This window comes from Heptranchias perlo, chromosome 7 (assembly GCF_035084215.1).
Source record: "Heptranchias perlo isolate sHepPer1 chromosome 7, sHepPer1.hap1, whole genome shotgun sequence".
Classification (NCBI taxonomy): Eukaryota; Metazoa; Chordata; class Chondrichthyes; order Hexanchiformes; family Hexanchidae; genus Heptranchias; species Heptranchias perlo.
The window spans coordinates 72,518,115-72,538,790 of record NC_090331.1 but is presented as its reverse complement, the minus strand read 5'-3'; the positions used below and the strand labels follow the sequence as shown (position 1 = coordinate 72,538,790).

General features: G+C 43.0%; 1 protein-coding gene across 3 annotated transcripts; it reads left to right on the top strand.

Moving 5' to 3' along the window:
• Positions 1-5,865: 5,865 nt before the first annotated feature.
• LOC137323355 (gamma-crystallin S-1-like) lies at positions 5,866-10,766 on the top strand. Of its 3 annotated transcripts, none has more exons than XM_067986838.1 (3): positions 5,866-5,880; positions 8,578-8,824; positions 10,498-10,766. In XM_067986838.1, the coding sequence occupies exons 1-3, from the start codon at positions 5,866-5,868 to the stop codon at positions 10,764-10,766; spliced, it is 531 nt and encodes a 176-aa protein (XP_067842939.1). The 3 variants fall into 3 exon arrangements, with proteins under 3 accessions (XP_067842939.1, XP_067842940.1, XP_067842941.1); XM_067986839.1 differs by lacking the exon at positions 5,866-5,880 and adding an exon at positions 6,567-6,575 and having other exon boundaries at positions 8,578-8,820; positions 10,491-10,766; XM_067986840.1 differs by lacking the exon at positions 5,866-5,880 and adding an exon at positions 6,567-6,575.
• Positions 10,767-20,676: the final 9,910 nt, after the last annotated feature.

Here is a 20,676-nt window from a genome sequence, read left to right as displayed (position 1 = left end):
ATTGTTCTTGAGAAACATGATTTTGTCTCTCTGAAGTGGTCTTAAGATTAATAAAATCTCCTCTAATTAACAAACAAGTTTGTCATTTATATTTGGATAATGGTGGAAATCACAGTGAAAGCTCATGGAAATCTCAGGCTGGGGTCTCATGCCGAGTATTTTACCTCTTTGATCTCAGCTAATGAATTGATTTCAATTCAGTAAATGCAGATTTAAGAATGAATGTTGTCCATGAGACTGACAATACAATGCATGGACTTCATGAAAGTGAGCATCAAAATGTAAGTCACTATGAATGAGGGCTGCTTGTCCCATGAATGAAATCCAAGGTTCTCATTTCTATATCATCTCAGTTGACTAAAGGAAACCTGGAATAAGAATCAGGCACTTTTAAAGTAAAAATATCCACAGCATTTAGTCCAGCTTCACTCTCGTCCTCAACTCCAAGGGAATGTAACTGCTTTTTAAAGTACAAACATTGAAAATCACATCAGAAAACAAAATTATAGTGTAATCCATTTCCAATGTTCACCATTTCAGCTTTGAAGTGGTTATATTGCTCATGTAGAAATGCAAAAATCCCATTTGATTCAATGCTGTAATTGTACACACGCTCATGATTCTCAATGTAAGTCGGTTAACATAGAAACATAGAAAAAAGGAGCAGGAGTAGGCCATTCGTTCATTCGACCTGCTCTGCCATTCAATATGATCATGGCTGATCCTCTACTTCAATGCCATATTCCCGCTCTCTCTCCATACCCCTTGATGCCTTTTGCATCTAGAAATCTATCTCGCTCCTTCTTAAATATATTCAGTGACTTGGCCTGCACAGTCTTCTGTCGTAGAGAATTCCACAGGTTCACCACCCTCTGAGTGAAGAAATTTCTCCTCATCTCAGTCCTAAATGTCCTACCCCGTATCCTGAGACTGTGACCCCTCGTTCTGGATCCCACAGCCAGGGGAAACATCCTCCCTGCATCCAGTCTGTCTAGCCCTGTCAGAATTTTATGCGTTTCAATGAGATCCGCTCTCACTCTTCTAAACTCGAGTGAATACCGGCCGAGTCGACCCAATCTCTCCTCATATGACAGTTCTGCTATCCCAGGAATCAGTCTGGTGAACTTTCGCTGCACTCCCTCTATCGCAAGTAGATCCTTTCTTAAGTAAGGAGACACAAAACTGCACACTATACTCCAGGTGTGGTCTCATCAAGGCCCTGTATAACGGCAGTAAGACATCCTTGCTCCTGTATTTAAATCCTCTTGCAATGAAGGCCAACATACCATTTGCCTTCCTTACTGCTTGCTGCAACTGCATGTTTGCTTTCAGTGACTGGTGTACAAGGACACCCAGGTTCCTTTGTACATCAACCATTTCCCAATCTATCACCATTGAAATAATACTCTGCCTTTCTGTTTTTCCTTCCGAAGTGGATAACTTCACATTTTTCCACGTTATAATTTGCCCACTCGCTCAACTTGTTTAAATTGCCTTGAAGCCTCTTTGCATCCTCCTCACAACTTTCAATCCCACCTAGTTTTGTGTCATCAGCAAACTTGGAAATATTATATTTGCTTCCCTCATCCAAATCATTGATATACATTGTGAATAGCTGTGGCCCGAGCACTGATCCCTGAGGTACCCCACTAGTCACTGCCTGCCACCCCGAAAAAGACCCATTTATTCCGACTCTCTGTTTCCTGTCTGTTAACCAATTTTCAATCCATGCCAGTATATTACAACCAATCCTCTGTGCTTTAATTTTGCCCACTAACCTCTTATGTGGAATTTTATCAAAGGCCTTCTGAAAATCCAAATAAACCACATCCACTGGTTCTCCCTTATCTGTTCTACCAGTTACATCCTCAAAAAACTCTTGCAGGTTTGTCAAAAATGCTTTCCCTTTCATAAATCCATGTTGACTTTGTCTAATTTCGTTGATATTTTCTAAGAGTCCTGTGAACACATCCTTTATCAAAGACTCCAGCAATTTCCCTGCTATTGATGTGAGGCAAACCGATCTGTAGTTCCCTGTTTTCTCTCTCCCTCCTTTTTTAAATAGTGCAGTTCCATTTGCCATCCTCCAATCTGCAGGAACTGTTCCATAATCTATAGAATTTAGGATGCTGACAACTATTGCATCCACTATTTCCATGGCTACCACTTTTAATGCTCTGGAATGCAGTTTATCAGGCCCTGGGGATTTATCGACTTTCAGTCCCATTAATTTCCCCAGCACTATGTTTTTACGAATACTAATTTCCTTTAATTCCTGCTTCTCACGAGTCCTTTGGTTCCCTAGCATTTCTGGGAAGTTGTTTGTGTCCTATTCTGTGAAGACAGAACCAAAGTATTTGTTTAATTGCTCTGCCATTTCCTTGTTCCCCATTATAAATTCTCCCGTTTCTGACTGTAAGAGACCAACATTTGTCTTCACCAATCTTTTCCTTTTTACATACTTGTAGAAGCTTGTACAGTCCACTTTTATGTTCATTGCAAGTTCACTCTCGTACTCTATTTTTCCCCTCTTAATTAATCCCTTGGTCCTTTTTTGTTGAATTCGAAACTGCTCCCAATCCTCAGGCTTGCTGCTTTTTCTGGCAACTTTATATGACTCCTCATTGGATCTAATACTCTCTTTAATTTCTTTTGTTTGCCATGGTTGGGCCGCTTTTCCTTTTGTGTTTTTGCGCCAGAAAGGAATGTATAATTGTTGCAATTCATGCATTCGTTCCTTAAATGTGAGCCATTGCCTATCCACCATCATGCATTTTAATGAAGCTTCCCGATCTATCATAGCCAACTCACTCCTCATACATTCATTGTTTCTTTTCTTTAGATTTAGGACCCTAATTTCGGATTGGACTACTTCACTTTCCATCTTAATGAAGACTTCTATCATGTTAAGGTCACTCTTCCCTAAAGGACCCGCACAACAAGATTATTTATTAATCCCTTCTCATTGCACAATACCCAATCTAGGATAGCCTATTCCCTGGTTGGCTCATCAATTTACTGGTCTAAAAAACCATCTCGTACACACTCCAGGAATTCATTTGGTTTGGCCAGTCTGTATGTAGATTAAAGTCACCCATGATTACTGTAGTACCCTCGTTACATGCATCTCTAATTTCCTGTTTGATGCCATCCCCTACATTACCATTACTGTTTGGAGGCCTATAGACAACACCCACCAGTGTTTTCTGCCTCTTGATGCTTCTTAACTCCAACCAGACTGATTCTTCATCTTGATTTTCTGAACCATTATCCTTTCTCACTGTTGCTCTGATTTCATCCTTTACTAACAATGCCACCCCACCTTGTTTTCCTTTTTGCCTGTCCTAAATATCGAAAACCCTTGGATATTAAGCTTCCAGCCTTGGTCACCCTGCAGCCAAGTCTCTGTAATTGCAATTATATCCTTACCGTTTACATCAATTTGCGCTGTTAATTCGTCTACTTTATTACGAATGCTTCGTGCATTCAGATACAGTGCCTTTAGATTTGTCTTTTTAATATTTTTAGACATCTTAACGTTTTTTTGGACTCTAGCCCTATTAGTCTTATTACCATTTTTCTTACCCGGACTCTATTTGTTAGTGCACTCTTTTGTTTGTACGGTCTGTCCCTTCCTGACACAATCTGGTTATCCTTACCCCAATCACTTTCCTGCACTGCTTCCTTGTCTTTTCTCTTTGACATTCTAGATTTCTCTCCAGCGGGACCCTTCCTCCGCCCCTTATTTAGTTTAAAGCCCTATCTACCTCCCCAGTTATTTGATTTGATAGAACTCTGGTCCCAGCATGGTTCAGGTGTAGTCTGACCCAATGGAACAGCTCTCTCTTTCCCCAGTACTGGTGCCAGTGCCCCATGAATCGAAACCCACTTCTCCCACACCAATCTTTGAGCCACGCATTCATCCCTCTGATCTTATTGACCCTATGTCAATTTGCTCGTGGCTCAGGTAACAATCCAGAGATTATTACCTTTGTGTTTCTGCTTTTTAATTTAGTCCCTAGCTGCTCAAACTCTCTCAGTAGAACCTTTCACTTAGTCCAACCAATGTCATTGGTACCAATGTGGACCACGACAACAGGGTCCTCCCCCTCCCACTCCAAGTTCTTCTCCAGCCCGTAGGAGATATCCTTAATCCTGGCACCGGGTTGGCAACATAGACTTCGGGACTCATGCTCCTGGCTGCAGAGAACAGTGTCTATCCCCCTAACTATACTGTCGCCTACTGCAACCACCTTCCTTTTTATTCCCCCCACTTGAACGGCTTCGTGCACAACGGTGCCGTGGTCAGTTTGCTCATCCTCCACGCAGTCCCACACTTGTCCACAAGGGTTGCAAGCACCTCAAATCCATTGGACAAGCACAGGGACTGAGGCTCCTGCAATACTACCTGCTGGACCCCCGAACCTGCCTCACTCACAGTCACACCCTCCTGTCCCTGACCACGTGTCAGTTCTAAAGAATCTAATCTAAGGGGTGTGACTGCCTCCTGGAGCAAAAGGTCCAGGTCGCTTTCTCCCTCCCTGATGTCTCGCAACATCCGCAGCTCGTACTCCAGCTCCTCAACTCGAGGCCGAAGTTCCTCGATCCGCAGACACTTACTGCAGATGTAGTCACCCTGGACAAAAATGTCCATAAGCTCCCACATATTGCAGCATCAACACATCTCTTGTTATCCCATTATTTTATTTATTTAATTAATTCAGAGTTAAACAAATTATTTTCCTTGTTTAATTTATTAGATTAATTCAATTAAGTTTAGTTTTTAAAATTTAGTCAGATGCTATATGTTAACTCAGAACTTGGCCCACAGTCACTACCAATCACTTACCTGCCTCACCTGTGACGTCACACTGCAGTTTTCTCTGATTGCAGGTCTGCTGAAAAAAATAAGCTTCAGCAAGTATATAAAAAGGAAGAGGGTAGCTCAAGTAAACATTGGTCCCTTCGAGGATGAGACTGGGGAAATGATAATGGAAAACAAGGAAATGGCAGAGGAATTGAACAGATATTTTGTATCTGTCTTCACAGTCGAAGACACTAATAACACAACAATAATAGTAGAAAATCAAGGGGCAAAGTGGGGGGAGGAAATAAAAACAATCACTATCACTGGAGAAAAAGTACTCGGGAAACTAATGGGTCTAAAGGCTGACAAGTCCCCTGGACCTGATGGCTTGCATCCGAGTGTCTTAAAGGAAGTTGCTGCAGAGATAGTGGATGCATTGGTTGTAATCTTCCAGAATTCACTAGATTCTGGAAAGGTCCCAGCGGATTGGAAAACCGCAAACGTAACACCCCGATTCAAGAAGGGAGTGAGACAGAAAGCAGGTAACTACAGACCAGTTAGCCCAACATCTGTCAATGGGAAAATGCCAGAATCCATTATGAAGGAAGTAGTAGCAGGACATTTGGAGACTCATAATACAATCAAGGAGAGTCAACATGGTTTTATGAAGGGGAAATCATGTCTGACAAATTTATTAGAGTTCTTTGAGGAAGTAACGGGCAGGGTGGATAAAGGGGAACCAATGGATGCAGTATATTTGGATTTCCTAAAGGCATTCGATAAGGTGCCACATCAAAGATTACTGCACAAGATAGGAGCTCATGGTGTTGGGGGAAATTTACTGGCATGGATAGAAGCCTGACTAGCTAACAGAAAACAAAGAGTCGGAATAAAAGGGTCATTTTCAAAATGGTTATATGTAACTAGTGGGGTGCCGCAGGAGTCAGTGCTGGGGCCTCAACTATTTACAATATATATCAATGACTTGGATGAAGGAACAGAGTGTCTTGTGGCCAATTTTGCTGATGATACAAAGATAGGTGGAAAAGCAAATAGCGATGAGGACACAAAGTGTCTGCAAAGGGATACTGACAGGTTAAGCGAATGGGCAAAAATTTGGCAGATGGAATATAATATGGGAAAATGAAACTCATCCACTTTGGGAGGAAAATTAAAAAGCAAAATATTATTTGAATGGAGAAATACTGCAAAATGCTGCGGTACAGAGGGATCTGGGTGTCCTCGTACATGAAACACAAAAAGTCAACATACAGGTGCAGCAGGTAATCCTGAAGGCAAACGGAATATTGGCCTTTATTTCTATGGGGATGGAGTACAAAAGCAGGGAAGTCATGCTACAAATGTACAGGGTGCTGGTGAGTCCACACCTGGAGTACTGCGTACAGTCCTGGTGCCCTTATTTAAGGAAGGATATCCTTGTATTGGAGGCAGTTGAGAGAGGGTTCACTCGGTTGATTCCGGGTATGGAAGGGTTGTCTTATGAGGAAAGATTCAACAGCTTGGGTGTATACTCATTGGAGTTTAGAAGAATGAGAGGAGATCTTATTGAAACATACAAGATTCTGAGGTGGCTCGATAGGGTAGATGCTGAGAGGATGTTATCCCTCATGGGGGAATCTAAAACGAGGGGGCATAGTCTCAGAATAAGGGGTTACTCCAAAAAGCTGTGGAGGCTGAATCATTGAATACAATCAAGGCTGAGTTGGACAAATTTTTGATCAGCAAGACAGTCAAGGATATGGGGAAAGTGCAGGAAGGTGGAGTTGAGCTAAAAATCAGATCAGCCATGATCTCATTAAATGGCGGAGCAGGCTCGAGGGGCCGAATGGCCTACTCCTTGTCCTATCTCTTATGTTCTTATGGTCTTATGCTGCTGCTTTTATCCCGTTCTCAGTCTGCTGCTGCTCAGGTCTGCCGCTACTCCATGGAAAAAGTTAGGAAAAGCAAGGCAAAGCAGCATCTCCATCCCCCACTTCACCGAACTCCCACACTTCCCAAACTCTCAAGTTGCTCACTCCGTTCCCACTGCACTCAGTGCCGTTGCACTCACAGGCCCCTGTTATTTCCACTGTTTGTGACTCAGATGAGTCAGCCCTGCTCTGCTGCTCTTTCAGGAACCAGTTTAATCCAGCTAACCAATTAACTAACGACAGCAGCTCTCCAGTAGGAGAGCTTGCTTGTTTGTCTCTTCTTTCGCCTGACAAACTTAAAAATTTAAAGTTTAAAATTGAACTGAAACAGTCGATCATAGTTAACAGTTAATAGCAATTAACACGAGATTTTATAGATTTTAAACTAGATTTTATACAACTCAAAACTCAGGAGGAATAATATTTCCAGGGTACTTCTTGGATGGGCTGCAACAAGAATTTTTAATGAAATCCTGGTTATCTTGCAGTCAGTAAAATGACACTTTTAATGGAGAGTCGATTTGATTGAAGTGCACTCTGCTCCGACATCGCCTGGGAGACCAGCCCTGAAACCTGAGAGAGCTGGCAGTGAAAATAATGAGAAGGTTTGGATCACTGAGCTCTTCTCCACTGTGAAGGGCAAGTTGTGGTCTCACAGTGGATTGATGGAGATAGCAGGAGATAACATGGCTTTGGGGAGGTAGGATTACTCCAGTTGTGATGCTCCAGCCATCATGCGTGTGGGGCAGCCTTGATGGACCTCCTGGCCTTTTCCTACCCTTCATTTTTGTGTTCGCTGGGAAAGTACAGTGATCTTTGGGAAAGTACAATTATCCCATAGAGATTAAAATGGTCCATGCAAAAGCACAGTGTTGTCTTGGAAATTACAGTGATCTCTGGGAAAGTACAGTGATCTATGGAAAAGCACAGTGATATCTGGGAAAGTGCAATGATCTCACATCCTTTTTTCCAAGTTATCCCGAAGGAGAACGCTCCGGTCTTTAACACTTTGCCTTCAGGACAAAGAAAGCTGAAAGCTCCTTTCAATCTCTGATGTTGGTTTCCACATCTTAAATTTCCATCGTTCTCTTCCTTATTTGAATATTCCTATTAGTTGTCCCTGACTAAAAAACAAAAAAGCAGACAGTAAGTTTCTATCAAAGACTCTGATAAACTAAATAAACAATGTGTGATCTGTAATTTGTGTTAATAAACACCACCCACAATATGGTTGCCCATGAAGGCAATAATGTCATCAGATTGATGCCGGCCGTGACATCATTGAATGAAGGATTTGGAGAGGGGGCAGTGGTGCAATCTGGAAACTAAACTCACTCGTAATTATACATCAACCAGATGTGCACAAGGCAATAACCGAATCGACATGCTCTGGATATGTCTGTCTTCATTGCCAGTTCGGGAGCAGAACCAGGCGGTTACACCAAACTATTTGAAACAGACCTGAGTGACTTTGTATCTGTGATTGTCCCAGAAGTGCTTTGTTCAAACAACAATTAAAATGACAGGAAGGCCAAGGGGAAAGAATAAATGACACATCAGGCATCTTTCAGGTGTTTTTCTACAATGAATGCAACATGTGCTTTGATGATTTTTGCTGAGTTTCAATCCTGAATCATTAGAATAACAAAGATTCAGCCCAGAGAGGCCTTTCTGCCCAACATATAAATACCAAGCTGTGTGAAGCAATGAAACATTCAGTCTAACTGTGAGCTCAAAATGGGAAAGGCAAGGAGAACTCAGATTTTATACTCTGTAATATAATTCTTCAATCTTCTAATTTGAGAATTTATTAACTTGCAAATCTATATCTTTCCACAGATCATCTTTTACGAGGACAGGAACTTCCAGGGTCGGCACTACGAGTGCAGTACTGACTATGCTGACCTGTCCTCTTACTTCAGCCAATGCAACTCCATCCGTGTTGAGAGTGACTGGTGGGTGCTGTATGAGAGACCCAATTACATGGGATATCAGTATGTTCTGAGGAGAGGAGAATATCCTGACTACCAGCGCTGGATGGGATTCAATGACAACATCAGGTCATGTCACACCTACCCATATGTAAGTTACCTTTTATGATTTTTCTATTTTACCCAGATTGAGGACAAATTAATGACAACTTGCTGAGCAATTGAGTTTGTTAATGTCAAATGGGAAAACACTTCAGCTGTTTTCACTTGTATTAAGGCTTTGTGTGTGGTATATCGAAATGACCTGATATTTGTAGTGATAATGAAGATACACAGCTTGGTTATGAACAGTTTAATTATCCAAACTTAAAAGACTAGGTGAAATATTGCGCACGCTTTTAGTAATGAAAAACGGGTGGGTTGGGAGTGGTGGGGGCATTTAAAATCTCAACCATTTCAGACCCACCCCTAACCCACCCCCATTCCACATTTTTACCGGGGTGGGATGAGGGGGTGGGTGGCCAAGCCACTCCCAGGAGGCTGGTCAGACTTTAAAACCTTTCATTGACGCTGCAGGCCTCCAATTTTCCACACTTTCCGATTTCAACTACGAGGGGCTGAGATTTCTGGGGCTTCTCTTTTATGCCACTTGAAAGGAGGCTAGGAGGTCCGAGACTAACAGATAGGTGCCTTTCTGACACAGCTTGTGGGTTCGGAGGAGCAGGAGTGCTTCCCCCAGGCCCAACCAGCCTAACTGCAGCGAACCCCCAATGATCACTGAACCCCCGCGATGATCCCGACCCGTCTCCCAATGATAGCGGACACGTGCCCCCGAACCCCGACCCTTCCCCACAGTCAGGAATCCCCGCGCCCGATCTCCGCTCACCCTCAACGATCGCAGACCCCCAATCCCCAATCCCGATCCTGCCCCCAACCATCACGGACGCCCAGGATGACCCCCGACCCCTCCAAATTTCGTGGACGTCTGTGACTGACCCCCGATCCCTCCCGCCCATGACTGACTCCCCCCAGGAGTCCTCTGCCAACCCATGCCCCCTTGCCAATGCATGCACCATGCCAACCCATGTCCATGTGCCAACCCATGCCCTATGCCAACCCGTGCCCCCTGAGTCCCCATGCCCATGTGCCCCATGATGCTGTGTCCCCATGCTCCTGTGCTCGAATGCCCCCTGTGCCAACCCTGTCGCCCATACCCCCCCCCCCCCACCCATACAAATATAGATTTACCTGAAGACTTACCTGAACACATCCTCTCCATGGCTGTTTTCCCATCTGATTGAGACCAGCCTGTCAATCAGGCGAGTCAGTCAGATTGCAAACCAACAAAAAAAAGACGTGAATATCGTGAGGATGTCCAGGGAAGCCGTACTTCTGGGTTTTCTTTCCGCAATTTGAGCCCCCCGCCCAATTCCCGGCTGGGAGTCAAAATGATGCCCATGATCTGTGCACCAGTCCAAAGTTTCAATAAAATACAGGAATATAATTGGATGATTTATTTCACAATAATTAACCAATTAGAACTTAAAGCCTAATTGTTCGATTGGAAGTTTGGAATGTAAAAATACCACCTACAGCGAGTCTCAGAACTTACGCATCTTATCTTATCATTTCCACATGAGCTGCTTTGTGACTTCAGTTCGGAGAGAATCTGCTGCTTCAATAGATGTCACTGAACGGTCTCTTGCTTTTCAGAAACATCATCTGCAACCTTTCTTAAGCTCCCTTCTCACCAGGAGGCTGTCTTTCCAGACACTGAACATTTATAATTTCATCACTAATATGATCTTATTTATATTACAGTACAGAGGTGGAAACTACAGAATGAGGATTTACGAGAGGCCTGACTTTGGAGGACAGATGATGGAATTCATGGATGACTGTCCATCTGTCTACGATCGTTTCCGCTACCGTGACATTCACTCCTGCCATGTGATGGACGGTTACTGGACCTTCTATGAACATCCCAACTACAGAGGCCGCCAGTACTTCATGAGACCCGGTGAATACAGGAGATTCAGTGACTGGGGTGGCTGCAGCTCAACTATCGGATCTTTCAGGCGCATGAGGGACTTCTAGATTATTCTTGAGAAACATGATTTTGTCTCTCTGAAATAGTCTTAAGATTAATAAAATCTCCTCTACTTAACAAACGAGTTTGTCATTTACTTTTGGATTATAGTGGAAATCACAGAGAAATCTCATGGAAGTCTCAGGCTGGGGTCTCATGCCGAGTATTTTATTCTTTGATCTCAGCTAATGAATTGATTTCGATTCAGTAAATGCAGATTTAGGAATGAATGTTGTCCATGATATTGACAATACAATGCATGGACTTCATGAAAGTGAGCATCAAAATGTAAGTCACTGTGAATGAGGGCTGGTTGTCCCATGAATGAAATCCAAGGTTCTCATTTCTATATCATCTCAGTTGACTAAAGGAAACCTGGAATAAAAATCAGGCATTTTTAAAGTGAAAATATCCACAGCATTTAGTCCAGCTTCACTCTCATCCTCAACTCCAAGAGAATGTAACTGCTTTTTAAAGTAAAAACATTGAAGATCACATCAGAAAAGAAAATTATCGTGAAATTCACTTCCAATGTTCACCACATTCAGTGAAGAAGTGGATATATTGCTCATTGTTGAAATGCAACAAACACGTTTGATTCAATGCTGTAATTGTACACACGCTCGTGGTTCTCAATGTAAGTCGGTTGTACAACTCAAAACTCAGTAGGAAGAATATTTCCAGTGTACTTATTGGATGGACTGTGAGAAGGATTTTTTACAAAATCCTGGTAATCTTGCAGTCAGGAAAATGACACTTCTCATGGAGAGTCGATTTGATTGAAGTGCACTCTGCTCCGACATCGCCTGGGAGACCAGCCCTGAAACCTGAGAGAGCAGGCAGTGAAAATAATGAGAAGGTTTGGATCACTGAGCTCTTCCCCACTGTGAAGGGCAAGTTGTGGTCTCACAGTGGATTGATGGAGATCGCAGGAGATAACATGGCTTTGGGGAGGTAGGATAGGTCCAGTTGTGATGCTCCAGCCATCATGCATGTGGGGCAGCCTTGATGGACCTGCTGGCCTTTTCCTACCCTTCATTTTTGTATGCTCGTTTGTTTTCAGGAACCACTTATTGCTGTTAATACGTAGAATGTTTTCCAGAGTTTAATATAGAGCAGAATATGTATAATTGGCCAAGTCACTGGTGTGTCGTGGCTTAACATTGTACAATATTGAAAATCGAGATGTCGAATTTCACTTCCTGTATTCTTTATTTTTACTTATGAGGGGCACAACGTCAATCCCATCCTGAAAATTTTGTTTGTTCCACGATTTAGTTTAAAATTGTAATGATTTAACTGACAGTACTGCTTCTAAACTCCCCCGAGTACAAAAGTTGCTCATTTCGTAAAATACAAATTTATGAATCACAGGAGGTTCTGTTATTGCACTCAGTCAGGTAAGGTGCACTTTTGCACGATTTGCTGAATCAATCACAACTCTGCAATTGGTTCCTTGTTGGAATGCAACCTCAGTCATATTTTTATTAAAAGACATAATTGATAATCTTTATGGAAGTAATCTTCCTCAGGTCAGTAACATTAACAATGACCAATGATGAATAGGTCTTATCTGTTTTCAATCATTGGTCTACTTTCCACCCCTTATATAAGCTTCAAGATTTATGGGTCAAATACAGCAAAGGTTTGGGGCCAAAGTATCACAGCTACAATCCTCTGCACAACCTTGTTCTCAACCCAAGTTGCGCTGCTTTGAGGGAGCTCAAAATCGAACTGGATCACTCCTCAATCAACAGGAAAAGGCAGTTGGAAATTACAGTGATCTCTGGGAATTTACATTGATCTCTGCGAGAGTACAGTGATCTCTGGGAGAGTATAGTGATCTCTGCGAGAGTACAGTGATCTCTGGGAGAGTATAGTGATCTCTGGGAGAGTACAGTGATCTCTGGGAGAGTATAGTGATCTCTGGGAGAGTACAGTTATCTCTGGGAGAGTATAGTAGTCTCTGGGAGTTCACAGTGATCTCTGGAAAAATACAGTGTTGTCTGGGAAATTATTTTGTTCTCTGGGAAAGTACAGTGATCTATGGAAAAGCACAGTGATCTCTGGGTCAGTGCAATGATCTCACATCCTTGTTTCCACGTTATCTCTAAGGAGACCTCCCCGGTCTTTTCACTTTGCCATCAGAACAAACAAAGCTGAAAGCTACTTTCAAACTCTGTCATTGTCTCCCACATCTTAACTTTCTATTGTTCTCTTACTTATTTGAATAATCTTATTTGTTGTCCCGAACATTAAAACAAAATGGAGACAGTAAGTTTCTTTCCAAGACACTGTGTAAACCATATAAACAAAGTATGATCTGTAATTTGTGTTAATATACACCATCCACAATATGTGGGAAAAGGTGAACTTGTCCACTTTGGCAGGAGGAATAGAAAAGCAGTATATTATTTAAATGGAGAGAGATTGCAGAACTCTGAGGTACAGAGGGATCTGGGTGTCCGAGTACATGGATCACAAAAAGTGAGTATGCAGGTACAGCAAGTGATCAGGAAGTCAAATGGAATGTTGTCATTTATTGCAAGGGGAATGGAATATAAAAGTAGAGATGTTTTGCTACAGTTGTACAGGGCATTGGTGAGACCACATCTAGAATACCGTGTGCAGTTTTGGTCTCCTTATTTAAGAAAGGACATAATTGCTTTAGAGGCGGTTCAGAGAAGGTTCACTTTACCGATTGCTGGGATGAGGGGGTTATCTTCTGAGGAAAGATTGGACAAGTTGGGCCTGAATAGACTTGAGTTTAGAAGAATGAGAGATGGTCTTATTGAAACATATAAGATCCTGAGGGGTCTAGAAGAGGTAGATGCTGAGTGGATGTTTCCCCTTGTGGGAGAGACTGGAACTAGGGGCCACAGTTTCAAAATAAGGGGTCTCCCATTTGAGACGGAGATGAGGAGAAATTTTTTCTCACAGAGGGTCATGAGTCTGTGGAACTCCCTTCCCCAGAGAGCGGTGGAGGCAGGGTCATTGAATATTTTTAAGGCTGAGTTGGATAGATTCCTGATTAACAAGGGAATCAAAGGTTATAGCAGGTAGACAGGAAAGTCGGGTTGAGGTCATAATCAGATCAGCCATGATCTTATCAAATGGCAGAGCAGGCTCGAGAGGCCGAATGGCCTCATCCTGCTCTTAATTTGTATGATTGTATGTATATGGCTGCACATGATGGTAACAATGTCATCAGATTGGTGCTGGCTGTGATATCATTGTATGAAGGTTTTTGGGAGGGGCAGTGGTGCAATCTGGAAACTAAACTCACTCGCAATTATACATCAAACAGATATGTACAAGGCAATAACCGAAGGAACATGCTCTGGATTTGATTGTTTTTATCTCGGCCAGTTTGGGAGCAGAACCAGGCGGTTGCACCAAACCATTTGAAACAGACCTGGGTGACTTTGGATCCATGATTGTTCCAGAACTACTTTGTTCAGCAATAATTAAAATGACTGGAAGGCAAAGAGAAAAGAATAAATAACACATCAGGCATCTTTCAGGTGTTTTTCTACAATGAATGCAACATGTGCTTTGTTGCTTTTTGCTGATTTTCATAGGAACATAGGAACAGGAGTAGGCCATTCAGCCCCTCTTGCCTGCTCCGCCATTTGATAAGATCATGGCTGATCTGTGATCTAACTCCATATACCGGCCTTTGGCCCATATCCCTTAATACCTTTGGTTGCCAAAAAGCTATCTATCTCAGATTTAAATTTAGCAATTGAGCTGGCATCAATTGCCGTTTGCGGAAGAGAGTTCCAAACTTCTACAACGCTTTGTGTGTAGAAATGTTTTCTAATCTCACTCTTGAAAGGTCTGGCTTTGATTTTTAGACTGTGCCCCCTACTCCTAAAATCCCCAACCAGCGGAAATAGTTCCTTTCTATCCACCCTATCTGTTCCTCTTAATATCTTATAAACTTCGATCAGATCACCCCTTAACCTTCGAAACTCTAGAGAATACAACCCCAATTTGTGTAATCTCTCCTCGTAACTTAACCCTTGAAGTCCGGGTATCATTCTAGTAAACCTATGCTGCACTCCCTCCAAGGCCAATATGTCCTTCCGAGGGTACGGTGCCCAGAACTGCTCACAGTACTCCAGGTGCGGTCTAACCAGGGTTTTGTATAGCTGCAGCATAACTTCTGCCCCCTTGTACTCTAGTCCTCTAGATATAAAGGTCAGCATTCCATTTGCCTTCTTGATTATTTTCTGCACCTGTTCATGACACTTCAATGATTTATGTACCTGAACCCCGAAGTCCCTTTGGACATCCACTGTTTTTAACTTTTTACCATTTAGAAAGTACCCTGTTCTATCCTGTTTTGATCCAAAGTGGATGACCTCACATTTGTCTGCATTGAATTCCATTTGCCACAGTTTTGCCCATTCACTTAATCTATCAATATCGCTTTGTAATTTTATGTTTTCATCTACACTGCTTACAATGCCACCAATCTTTGTGTCATCGGCAAGCTTAGATATGAGACTTTTTGTGCCTTCATCTAAGTCGTTAATAAATATTGTGAATAATTGAGGCCCCAAGACAGATCCCTGCGGGACTCCACTAGTCACATCCTGCCTATGTAAGTACCTTCCCATTATCCCAACTCTCTGTCGCCTTTCGCTCAGCCAACTTCCTAACCAAGTCCGTACTTTTCCCTTGATTCCATGGGCTTCTATCTTAGCTAACAGTCTCTTTTATGTGGGACCTTATCAAATGCCTTCTGGAAGTCCATATAAATAACATCCATTGACATTCCCCTATCCACTACTTTAGACATCTCTTCAAAAAATTCAATCAGGATTGTCAGGCATGACCTACCTTTTACAAATCCATGCTGGCTCTCTCTGATTAACTGAAAATTCTCGAGGTATTCAGTCACCCTATCCTTAATTATAGACTCCAACATTTTCCCCACAACAGATGTTAGGCTAACTGGTCTATAATTCCTCAGTTTCCCTCTCTCTCCTTTCTTAAAAAGCAGAGTGACATGTGCAATTTTCCAAACGAGAGGGACAGTTCCTGAATCTAGAGAACTTTGAAAGATTATAGTTAGGGCATCCGCAATGTGCTCACCTACTTCCTTTAAAACCCTGGGATGGAAACCATCTGGTCCTGGGGATTTGTCACTCTTTAGTGCTATTATTTTCTTCATTGCTGTTGCTTTACCTATGTTAATTTTATTGCGTTCCTGTCCCCGATTCAATATAAGTTTTCTTGGGGTTTCCGGCATGCTATCCTCTTTTTCGACTGTAAATACTGACGCAAAGTAATTGTTCAACATGTCTGCCATTTCCCCATTGTCAATGACAATATCCCCACTTTCAGTTTTTAAGGGGCCAACACTGCTCCTGACCACCCTCTTTTTCCTCATATAACTATAAAAGTTCTTCGTATTGGTTTTGATATCCCTTGCGAGTTTCTTTTCAAACTCTCTTTTTGCAGCTCTTACTATCTGTTTTGTGACCCTTTGTTGATCTTTGTATCTTTTCCATTCGCCAGGATCTGTGCCATTTTTTGACTTGTTGTATGCCCTTTCCTTACGTCTTATACTGTCCCTTACCTCTTTTGTTGTCCATGGCTGTTTTTTTTGGCAAGTAGAGTTCTTGCCCCTCAGGGGTATAAACCAATTCTGTGTCACGTTAAATGTTTCTATAAACATTTCCCACTGATCATCAGTCGATTTACCCATTAACAGATTTGCCCAGTTTACTGTGGACAGTCTCTGTCTCATCCCATTGAAGTCGGCCTTGCCCAAGTCTTGAATCTTAGCAGCTGATTCACTTTTTCCCTTTCAAACACTACATTGAACTCGATCATGTTATGATCACTATTGGATCGATGTTCACGCACAGTCAAGCCATTAACTAAATCTGGTTCATTACTCATTACTAAATCTAATATGGCTTGCCCCCTTGTCGCCTCTAGGACATACTGCTGCAGAAAACTATCCCGGACACACTCAAGAAATTCACTACCTTTCTGACAGTTGCCAGTCTGCTTTTCAATCCTGAATCATTAGAATAACAAAGGTACAGCCCAGAGAGGCTCAGAGAGGCATTTCTGCCCAGCACATAAATACCAAGCTGTGTGAAGCAGTGAAACATTCAGTCAGTTACGAATCTAACTGTGAGCTCAGAATGGGAAAGGCAAGGAGAACTCAGATTTTATCCTTTGTATTATAATTCTTCAATCTCCCAATTACATGGGATATCAGTATGTTCTGAGGAGAGGAGAATATCCTGACTATCAGCGCTGGATGGGATTCAATGACAGCATCAGGTCATGTCACACCTACCCATATGTAAGTTACCTTTGATGGTTTGTGTATTCTATCCAGATCGAGGCGTAGAAAATGACAACTTTCTGAGTAATTGAGTTTGTCGATGTCATATGCCAAAACCCTCAGCTGTTTTCGCGTGCTCTAAAGTTTTGTATAAGAACATAAGAAATAGGAGCAGGAGTAGGCCAATCGGCTCTTCGAGCCTGCTCCGCCATTTAATAAGATCATGGCTGATCTGATCCTAACATCAAGTCTAAATTCATGTCCAATTTCCTGCCCGCTCCCCGTAACCCCTAATTCCCTTTACTTCTCGGAAACTGTCTATTTCTGTTTTAAATTTATTTAACAATGCAGCTTCCACAGCTTCCTGGGGCAGCAAATTCCACAGACCTACCACCCTCTGAGTGAAGAAGTTTCCCCTCATCTCAGTTTTGAAGGAGCAGCCCCTAAGATTATGCCCCCTTGTTCTAGTTTCACCCATCCTTGGGAACATCCTCACCGCATCCACCCGATCAAGCCCCTTCACAACCTTAGATGTTTCAATAAGATCGCCTCTCATTCTTCTGAACTCCAATGAGTAGAGTCCCAATCTACTCAACCTCTCCTCATATGTCCGCCCCCTCATCCCCGGGATTAACCGAGTGAACCTTCTTTGTACTGCCTCGAGAGCAAGTATGTCTTTTCTTAAGTATGGAGACCAAAACTGTATGCAGTATTCCAGGTGCGGTCTCACCAATACCTTATATAACTGCAGCAATACCTCCCTGTTTTTATATTCTATCCCCCTAGCAATAAAAGCCAACATTCCGTTGGCCTTCTTGATCACCTCCTGCACCTGCATACTAACTTTTTGATTTTCTTGCACTAGGACCCCCAGATCCCTTTGTACTGCAGTACTTTCCAGTCTCCAGCCATCAAGATAATAACTTGGTCTCTGATTTTTCCTGCCAAAGTGCATAACCTCACATTTTCCAATGTTGTATTGCATCAGCCAAATCTCCGCCCACTCACCCAGCCTGTCTATATCCCCTTGTCAGTTTATTATGTCCTCCTCACTCTCTACTTTCCCTCACATCTTTGTATCATCTGCAAACTTGTATGTGGTATGTCGAAATGAAAAAGGAATAAATATTGATATTGAAAACCTCCTATCGGTATCGTCCAAATAGAATCAGTCCTGCATTTCCTTTTACAAACATTTCATTTCTTTTCCGTATTTTTTCTATTGTTCATTTATGGGATGTTGGCATCACTGGCAAGGCCAGCGTTCATTGCCCTTCCCTAATTGCCCTTGAAAAGGTGGTGGTGAGCTGCATTCTTGAACCGCTGCAGTCCGTGTGGTGAAGATTCTCCCACAGTGCTGTTAGGAAGGGAGTTCCAGGATTTTGACCCAGTGACGATGAAGGAACGGCGATATATTTCCAAGTCGGGATGGTGTGTGACTTGGAGGGAACGTGCAGGTGGTGGAGATCCCTTGTGCCTGTTGACCTTGTCCTTCTCGGTGGTGGAGGTCACGGGTTTGGGAGCTGCTGTCGAAGAAGCCTTGGCGAGTTGCTGCAGTGCATCTTGTAGCTGGTACACACTGCAACCACAGTGCGCTAATTGGAGAGGGGGTGAATGTTTATGGTGGTGGATGGGGTGCCTGTCCAGCGGGCTGCTTTGTCCTGGATGTTGTCAAGATTCTTGAGTGTTGTTGGAGCTGCACTCATCCAGGAGATTATTCCATCACACTCCTCACTTGTGCCTTGTAGATGACGGAAAGGTTTTGGGGAGTCAGGAGGTGAGTCACTTGCCAGAGAATATCCAGCTTCTGACATGCTCTTGTAACCACTGTATTTATGTGGCTGGTCTAGTTAAGTTTCTGGTCAATGGTGACCCCCAGGATGTTGATGGTGGGGGGTTCGGCGAATGTAATGCCGTTGAATGTCAAGTGGAGGAGGTTAGACTCTCTCTTGTTGGAGGTTGTCATTGCCTGGCACTTGTCTGGCGTGAATGTTACTTGCCACTTATCCAGGTCTTGATGCATGTGGGCATGGACTGCTCCTTTATCTGAGGGGTTGCGAATGGAACTGAGCACTACAATCATCAGCGAACATCCCCGCTTCTGACCTTATGATGGATGGAAGTTCATTGATGAAGCAGCTGAAGATGGTTGGGCCTAGGACACTGCCCGAAGGAATTCCTGCAGTGATGTCCTGCGGCTGAGATGATTGGCCTCCAACAACCATTACCATCTTCTTTTGTGCTAGGAATGACTGCAGCCACTGGAGAGTTTTCCCTCTGATTCCCATTGACTTCAAACGCTGCCTTGATGTCAAAGGACTCACTCTCACCTCACCTCTGGAGTTCAACCCTTTTGTCCATGTTTGGACTAAGGCTGAAGGAGGCCTGGAGCCCAGTGGTCCTGGCGGAACCCAAACTGAGCTTCGGTGGGCAGGCTATTGGTAAGTGCCGCTTGATAGCATTGCCAACAACACTTTCCATCACTTTGCTGATGACTGACAGTGGACTGATGGGGCGGTAATTGGTCGGATTGGATTTGTCCTTTTATTTTGTGGACATGACATACTGAAGGGATTCGCAAAATTTCACATGTTCCCCCCACCCCGAAGATTTATTGGAGTTATTAAAGAAACCCTGGTGTGACCGTTTTAAAAAATCCAAGGTCTCTCAAAATGGCTGCTGTCAGACACATGGCCGAGGACTGGCAGATTTGAAATTGCATTCTCAACAACTCGGCAGGCTTTGTGTTTCAGACAGGTTTCTTTAAACAATGCAGCTGCATTCTAGCCCTGAGGCAAACTATCAACATGGCCGGCCAACACATCAAAATTCGAGCAGGAAGTGATTGCAGGACAAAAGGTGAACCATCAAGGTACATTCGGAACAATGGTAAAGCAGTTATGGAACAGATTAATACAGGAACCGGCCATTAATATAAATGGGCCAGAAATTAGGTCCTTTGTCTTAAAGCAGTTATGGAACTCAGAAATACAGGAATTGGCCATTAATGTAAATGGGCCAGAGATGGGGTCCTTTGTCTTACGTTTCGTGCTTAAATCAAACAATGAAACAAGCTGATGAGGTATGAAAAAAACCTGTTACCAAGAGGGTATAACTGGGGCTGCCCAGTATCTCTCTTGCTCTTCTCTCTTCGCCTCTTGGCCCTGTCCTGTCTGTCTGCTAGCACCTAAGAAGGAAGGCCATTCAGTAAACCTCGCAACCACATGTCGACGGCAACAGCAGGCACAGGGGCCAGGCCTTTTCATCTGTTTTCACCGGTGAGCATTAATTTTCTGGCCGCCACAAGACAACCTAGCATAAGTGTAAGGGTGGGGGTTAAAGGGAATATTGCTAAACTTGTGATTTTAGAATTTTCCCTCGATGTGTCCGTTTCTTCCAACCCGTTAAGCGTAAAACTGTATTACATCCATAGCGATTTCTTTTTATCTTCTGTATTATACTGTTTACTTTGTAGTTTTAGTTTTCTTATTAATAAACATTGGTTTTCCTTGTACCAATCCACTGGTCTGTTTGTCTGTCTTTGTTACCACTCGATAAGTCCTCAGCTCAGAATCAGGAAGGGGTAAGCGATTCGCAACCGCACT

Coding starts and splice junctions, on each gene's coding strand:
- LOC137323355 (XM_067986838.1), top strand. Junction 8,825..10,497: donor TCACACCTACCCATATGTAA/GTTACCTTTTAT, acceptor TACAGTACAGAG/GTGGAAACTACAGAATGAGG.